The 8,408-nt window shown below is 34.3% G+C and overlaps 2 protein-coding genes across 2 annotated transcripts in view; one reads left to right on the top strand and one right to left on the bottom strand.

The window, feature by feature from the left end:
* The window catches only part of LOC111716462 (malignant T-cell-amplified sequence 1-like), a 16,635-nt gene extending 9,317 nt beyond the window's left edge, over window positions 1-7,318 (bottom strand). Inside the window, 2 exon segments of the mRNA XM_023491916.1 lie at window positions 7,119-7,121; window positions 7,312-7,318. The gene's annotated coding sequence lies outside the window, so the exon portion shown is untranslated.
* A 287-nt stretch (window positions 7,319-7,605) lies between these two features.
* Window positions 7,606-8,195, top strand: LOC111716461 (adhesive plaque matrix protein-like; the record flags this gene model as incomplete). Its single annotated transcript, XM_023491915.1, has 2 exons — window positions 7,606-7,623; window positions 7,669-8,195. Coding segments are annotated over exons 1-2 (545 nt in total), but the record flags the coding sequence as incomplete, so codon positions are not given.
* Window positions 8,196-8,408: the final 213 nt, after the last annotated feature.

The raw sequence follows: 8,408 nt of genomic DNA, 5'->3' as shown, positions 1-8,408 counted from the left end.
CCTTGAGATTTTATTCTGCTTATGGAACTATAGCCTAGCTGGGAACCCTTGAAGCCTATAAGCCCAATGAAAATAAAACCGACCTTGGTTGGTTTTAGTGGAGAATAAGGCTCAATGTTGGGTCTTATTCTCATCAAAACCTGGAATGCGCCAATTCCAACTATGAAAATCCGCCAACTACAACATTAAACCGGTTTAATGAACTAAACTCTGTTAAAAATTAGATGCAACTTAAATCCGAAAGCCCGAGCCGTAAATAAGGCTCAACGACAGCTTAGACCCGAGCCGTATTTTCCCGAGATTTTTAAATCGCGGTCTCTGGTTTAAGTTTATTGTATAAAGGCTAGAGAGATTTTAGGGGTATATATTTTGAAGAATTGCACCTTCCCCCCTTTCCCTTCGAGGAGAAGGTATTTTCGAAGATTTGAGGGAGATAAAAAACGTATCACATTCATCATAATCCGAAAAGGTATTGTTGTGAATCGAACATGTAGGGTTTAAAAATTACCTTGGAATAGTTTCCTCCATAAGATGGCCACCGAGGAAAACTTCATTAACTAAACCCATATTCTTTAGTTCTACAGAAGTCAGGATCCGACCTAAATAGTATTATTATTATTATTATTGTTATCATTCAAAATAATATCATAGTTTAATGTACAGCAAACCATGTTTCGTTGAGCTCCAGTGTCGAGCTTCCCGCCATTAACCCGTGTGGCATGTATGCTTTGAGAGAGTCAACCTGTTTAAAAGAATTCAACACCAGGTTATACCAATAATGATTTTCTCCGGATTACAGTAATTACAGTACTTTTCAAGATTTTTCTTCTACTTTTTTCTATCAATTCACTGAAAAGTTGAATACTCACAGTGCGTAAGATTTCTCTTCAAAATTTATGTTTGTTGGCACAAATGCTTTATTTGCAGATTGCAGCAGGGATGTATATCTTTTTAATCCCCCCCCAGGGGAATGATTTTGAAGACCTGGGGGGGGAAATGAAAACTTGGACATAAACAGGCACGATTTTTATTCTTTTTAATATTTTCACCCAAAAACTTTTAATTTTTCCTTTAAAACAATTTATTTTCTTCAATTCAAAGCATAAAACTGTGAAAACAAAATTCCGCTCAGGGCAAACCTACAGAACTTCTGGGGAACAAAATTCCGCTCAGGGCAAACCTTCCTAACTTCTGGGGAACAAAATTACGCTCAGGGCAAACCTACCTAACTTCTGGGGAACAAAATTCCGCTCAGGGCAAACCTACCTAACTTCTGGGGGGAAAAATTCCGCTCAGGGCAAACCTACCTAACTTCTGGGGGAAAAAATTCCGCTCAGGGCAAACCTACCTAACTACTGGGAGAAAAAATTCCGCTCAGGGCAAACCTACCTAACTTCTGGGGGAAAAATTCCGCTCAGGACAAACCTACCTAATTTCTGGGGAGAAAAAAATCCACTCAGGGCAAACCTACTTAACTTCTGGGGGAAAAAATACTTTTTCGACAAAGGTTTTTTATTTACTTCACCTTGTTGAGAATGAGTTAAATGTCGCTTTCTCCGATGCATAAACAATATCGCAGAGAGGAAGCAAAGACAGCCCTGCAAAACAAAAGAATGTAAAAATTTTATACGCTATGTTTTAGTGGAAAAAAAGAGGATGTAATAAATCTAGGTCCCGAGAGTACTTGACTCTAAGTCTAATTTTAGTCTCACTGACTCTATCTCTAGCCAAAACTCAAGGCTCTATACACGTCCGTCTAAATCAACGATTACTAATTTATTAATACAGGTAAATAGAACTGACCGGAATGGTCGGTAAGGGTCAACATGAAACATAGATAAGATAGATAAATTGAACATAGATAATAAAGATATTACTAGCATGATTACATAATTCATTACAAGGATTTAAAATTGATTTCTAGTCCACCTAATACTCAGAACCTTTAAAAGTGACGGCCAGGAAAGAAGGTAATTTTATCTTGCATTTTTTTCTTGATTTTTTCCACTAATAATAAAAAGTTTACCCACAAGTCATTTAATTTTCCAAAAAATTCAATTAAACCAAATCTTTAATTACATCAAAATTCCGTAATAACTTTCATTTTTGATTTTCCATATTAACTTTTTTTAAAGAATATTAAAAAGTTTGTTTTTAGTTTTACCTAAACCTGAGGTTACACCATTCACCGCAGCCACAACAACTTTAGGAAACCTTGATAGTTCGAAGATCAATCTCTCTACAGCTGAAATTAAAAACTTATTTGAAAATGTGCAAATATTATTTTCAACCGTATCGCAGTGAAAACTGTTCAGTACTGTCGACATAATGTCACCCTTCATTTATAGAGGGAGCGTGCCCAATTAAAAACGTTACTTTTGAAACGTTCCACTGAGCAAAAAAGATATCCTTGTTTTTCTATCTGAAAATAGGTAGTTTCAAATAGTGGTTTATGCAGATTTATGCTGCAGACAAGAAGTCAAAGCGTGTACTTTTTTTCTTACAGAAAAAGGACGATATCTTTGTTTTTACAAGCGTCTACTTGATGTAACGCTCTCATAGACTTTCAAAAATATTTCTTCTTGCTTTGAACTTTTCCGAAATTAAGATTATAACCCAAACACTATTATTCTGACAAGCCAATTCTATGATATGGGGTTTCTGGACCACTACTAGAAAAATATAATAAGTCAAAGGAGCGTAATTTCAAGTGACCCTTCATGTAAAGAGGGATATGGCCGATTTACAAAGAAACACTGTTCATCGAGTAAAAGTGCTGTTTGTTTTATTATCTTTAAATCCACTCGACTCCCTCTTAATAGCGGTGTACGCTGTGAACAGTTTGAACCCAACACAGCTGATGCACTACCGAATAATATATTAAGAACGGTTTCCAAGATTATGAAAGAAAATAACTATTTTATAGAAACGGAAAATTAACATTTCTAAAACAGCAAACCTAGTGTTTTTGTAGATTAATGAGAATAAGTCCCACGAGGGAGGGGGTGCAGAACATCCATTTGAAATTCAGAAAAACAAAATAAGTCTTAATCTCAATGAAAGTAGACTTCATAACACAAATTATTTATGCTATGTACTATTAAAAACTGTATGANCCTTGGTAGAATACATTCTCTAGACCTTAATAATACATAAGATCAACCCCTTGGTAGAATACATTCTCTAGACCTTAATAATACATAAGATCAACCCCTTGGTAGAATACATTCTCTAGACCTTAATAATACATAAGATCAACCCCTTGGTAGAATACATTCTCTAGACCTTAATAATACATAAGATCAACCCCTTGGTAGAATACATTCTCTAGACCTTAATAATACATAAGATCAACCCCTTGGTAGAATACATTCTCTAGACCTTAATAATACATAAGATCAACCCCTTGGTAGAATACATTCTCTAGACCTTAATAATACATAAGATCAACCCCTTGGTAGAATACATTCTCTAGACCTTAATAATACATAAGATCAACCCCTTGGTAGAATACATTCTCTAGACCTTAATAATACATAAGATCAACCCCTTGGTAGAATACATTCTCTAGACCTTAATAATACATAAGATCAACCCCTTGGTAGAATACATTCTCTAGACCTTAATAATACATAAGATCAACCCCTTGGTAGAATACATTCTCTAGACCTTAATAATACATAAGATCAACCCCTTGGTAGAATACATTCTCTAGACCTTAATAATACATAAGATCAACCCCTTGGTAGAATACATTCCCTAAACCTTAATAATACATAAGATCAACCCCTTGGTAGAATACATTCCCTAGACCTTAATAATACATTAGAAAAACCTCTTGACAGAAAACATTCCGTTGACTTTAATAATACATTATATCAACCTCTTGACAGAAAACATTCCGTAGACTTTAATAATACATTATATCAACCTCTTGACAGAGAACATTTTGTTGACTTTAATAATACAATATATCAACCTCTTGACAGAATACATTCCCTAGACTTCAATAATAAACTTGACGGAAATAATTTTTCAATTTTTCTGAAGACATTATAAGACGAAATATCAATTCTATTTAAAACTAAAACCAATGACCACAATTATGAAAAAAACGGCTGTTACTCATTAAACTTATATCATGACATAAACATATTTCTACCATGGAACACCAGAACTTAACATTAAATAAACACGATTTACAATGCATATTTTTAAAACTTTGTTTCTCATCCTTGTCTTCAGCAACTCTCTAATAATGTTTGCTTTTAACGACATCTTGTTTTTGGATTCGGATAATTTTTTCCAGGGCGAATTCGCATTAAAAATTAAGTCGATCTAAAGCACTTGTTTTATTTTGTATACCTGTTAATATAACAGCTTTGTACATTCTTGTCGAGGCTACAAAGTTTAAGAGTTGAATAATCTCGTCTATACAGGCCGGACTCAAGCTCCCGGCCAACTTAGTCTTACTCGGAGCTATTGTAACCTGGGCAAAACTCTCATATAATCTTACATACACTTCACTAAACGCTCCGGGGGATTTCAGGGGACTCATCCTCTCGTTGTTTATACAAGCCCGGATATCTTCAAGCCGGTCAGAGTCAGGTTTACACCCGACCTTAGTCCGTAAACTAGCGAGCTGGTCAACCCTAGAGGAGGAAGGACTACAAGGAACCTGGTTTAACGGCTTGGACGGAACTAGAGGTTTAGTTTGGACAGGTTTGGTTGGCGTCACAGGTTTGGTTGTTTGGGGAGCAGGTACATGTCTGGTTGAAACCAGTTTGGACGGAAGGTTTGGGTTTGGGAGCCCTTGTTGTGGTAAACTATATCTAAAACATTTCCAATAATAAACACGTATTTCTCTATAATAATAATTGGCTAGAATTCTTAATTTAGAGCTAAGTTATTAGTTTTCATGTGAATCTAAATAAAAATACATTCATGAAGTTTTGTTAATTATTTTATTAATTCAACCTGAAATTGAGATTTATTGGTCTATTTTAAGATTAGAGAGAAAACATTATATCAATAAATTGATTGATTGATCCTTGAATTCAATAAATCTAATTGAACTAAATATAAAAATCTTAAGAAATAGAAAGAGAAAGGGGGAACTTCTCAAATTACTCTACTAATTGATTATTTAATTGATCAACTGATTGCCAAATTGATTGATTGATTGATTGGATTGTTCCCTGATATCGCAGCTCATGACTGTCTCCAGTAGTTCAGCTGGTAGCTCCCGGAGATAAATAAATGAATCTTCCTGCATCAAACACAAATATTTTATTAATAGCATCTCAATTCTTTTGTATGGATGCTGGTGGTTTGTTGACATGTCGGAACTTTGTGTTGAGTATCGTTATTATTGAACGCCTGATTTTGATATCCAATAATGGAGGCTTTTGAATTTGAGCATCAATGCTTGGCCCCACAATAAAATTTATCCCTGCAGGATATGACAACTACGGGATATCGAAGCTGAATTAAATTAACCCGTAGGTCTGCATATGATGGAGATCAATGCTATATCACGCGATTCACAAGCGTTCTGACTTCAGAAACATCTTTGAGCTGGAATTTTGGTCAAGTTGCGTTTTCCAAAAATGATATTAAATATATATTTTGATAGCAATTTTTTTAAAAAAGGAACGTGGACGCCCTGAATTCTTATATATTAGTCAACAGCCCTGAATTCTTATATGTTAGTCAACACTTAACACCCTGAATTCTTATATGTTAGTCAACACTCAACACCCTGAATTCTTTTTTGTTATTCAGCACTCAACGCCCCTGAATTCTTTATGTTAGTCAACACTCAACAGCCCTGAATTCTTTTATGTTAGTCAACACTCAACACCCTGAATTTTTATATGTTATTCAACACTTTACCAACACCCCTGAATTCTTATGTTAGTCAACACACAACACCCTGAATGATTCAAAGGTCCTCAAATTAATGTTTATGTCCCTGATCTGAATGTGGACGAGGGTTGAATTTAATCTCATTGCCACCAAGTAGTTGAGATGAGAGGTTTCTTGATACCAGACCAATATCCGGCTTTATATCCTGGTAAAATAGTAGAAAATCTTAAATATCTGGCTTTATATCCTGGGCTGAAAACTTTAGAATGGTGGATATTGAGATTAATGCTTGATCCTCTGTTTTTATTAATTCGGGACTAACTTAATCTTGTACTTGTATCCTGAAAAGTGTATAAAATCCAACCAATCAGAGTCGCGTATATGAAGCCGATAAATTTGAAATTTTGCGCGTCATTTAAGATTAATATACAGAAACGGGAGGGACTCTAATTTTTGATTTTTCTCTACTATAACTAAGATAGAACGGTTTAAGAAGAAAATCAAAAGTATTGCTATTGGATACTCAGATTGAGTAATCGGGATTAAGGATATCTCATTTTAAAGTTTTCAGCTCTGGTTAAATAGTGGAAAATCTGAAATATCCGGCTTTAAATCCTGGTAAAATAGTAGAAAATCTTAAATGTCCGGCTTTAAATCCTGGTAAAATATTAAAAAATCTGAAATATCCGGCTTTATAGATCCTGGTAAAAAAGTAGAAAATCTTAAATATCCGGCTTTATATCCTGGTAAAAATTGGGAAATCTTATTTTTAAAGCACAGCTGTGAATTGTATGTGTATTTTTTTGTCACATTCAGGAATGGGGGGGGAGGGGGTCTATACAAAATGTTATATCTAGGGAAAATGAATTATATAAGAGAAAATAAATTATTTACAAGGGAAAATAAATTATTCAAAAGGGAAAATAAATTATTCAAAAGGGAAAATAAATTAATTATTAAGGAAAATAAATTATTTATTAGGGAAAATAAATTATTTATTAGGGAAAATTAATTATTCATGAGGGAAAATAAATTATTTACAAGGGAAAATAAATTATTTATAAGTGAAAATAAATTATTTATATGGGAAAATATATTATTTATAAGGGAAAATAAATGAATTTTTGGGCTCAGATAAATTAAACATAAAATATTAAATGGCAAGTTTTTTCGCCCTTTTAACAATTTTGCTCCCGAATTTCGTTTACTTCCAATTAAAAATCATTGAACATTCGCACAAATATCTTTGACTTCTTAGTGGAGAAATGATCAAAGAGGGGGGACGATTTTTTAAAAATGTAAAGTGAATACACCCCTGACTCTTCATTTTAGATTTTTATAATTTTCTAAATATGTAAATTTGTTGTTGTAAGTTGTGTTTTTCTTGTTCTTTAAGTGCATGTTTAAAAAAGCATCGGATAAAATGACGAAAATTGCATAAACGTAGAATTGAATACCTTTTGTTTATTTCTGGTTGTGTTTACATGTTTAGGTTTAGCAGCTGCAGTTCTAGCTCTGTGTACACGGGGGTTCCCGGAGTGTGAGGGTACTGGCACCTCACCGTACACTGATGGAACCCTACAATATGTAAATTGTACATGTTCTACACAAACTAAACATTGTTGAAGTTTTTCGCCCGGAAATCAAATTATATAAATATCCTATTATCCGTTCTTTCAGTTTTCGTCTACATACATTTTAACCTTGTTGTGTGTACAATCTTCAAAATAAAATAGCATGATTAATCAACCTGAGGTAAAATACCTTTTGTTTAATTTTATATTTTTTCCTGTTTCAAAGCATTATCCAAGGTATGATCCAAGGTATGATCCAAGGTATGATCCAAGGTATGATCCAAGGTATGATCCAAGGTATGATCCAAGGTATGATCCAAGGTATGATCCAAGGTATGATCTAAGGTATGATCCAAGGTATGATCCAAGGTATGATCTAAGGTATGATCCAAGGTATGATCCAAGGTATGATCTAAGGTATGATCCAAGGTATGATCCAAGGTATGATCTAAGGTATGATCCAAGGTATGATCCAAGGTATGATCTAAGGTATGATCCAAGGTATGATCCAAGGTATGATCTAAGGTATGATCCAAGGTATGATCCAAGGTATGATCTAAGGTATGATCCAAGGTATGATCCAAGGTATGATCTAAGGTATGATCCAAGGTATGATCCAAGGTATGATCTAAGGTATGATCCAAGGTATGATCCAAGGTATGATCTAAGGTATGATCCAAGGTATGATCCAAGGTATGATCTAAGGTATGATCCAAGGTATGATCCAAGGTATGATCTAAGGTATGATCCAAGGTATGNCCTAAAGTTGCCAACTGCCATTTAGATTTCCAGAGTTTAGGTTTCTTTTTGGGTGGGCTTCCTAGGCCCGCCTTCTTTAAACTCATTGGACTCAGCAACAATTCTACTTTAACAGATTTAATAATACTTTCAGCAACTTTTAAGTAGAATCTAATGAACTGTCGATCATCTAGAAACATAGAAGGGGGGGGGCAGTGTTAAGAATCC

The sequence above is a fragment of the Eurytemora carolleeae genome, unplaced genomic scaffold, assembly GCF_000591075.1.
Source record: "Eurytemora carolleeae unplaced genomic scaffold, Eaff_2.0 scaffold1893, whole genome shotgun sequence".
Classification (NCBI taxonomy): Eukaryota; Metazoa; Arthropoda; class Copepoda; order Calanoida; family Temoridae; genus Eurytemora; species Eurytemora carolleeae.
This window is presented reverse-complemented; position numbering and strand designations above follow the sequence as displayed.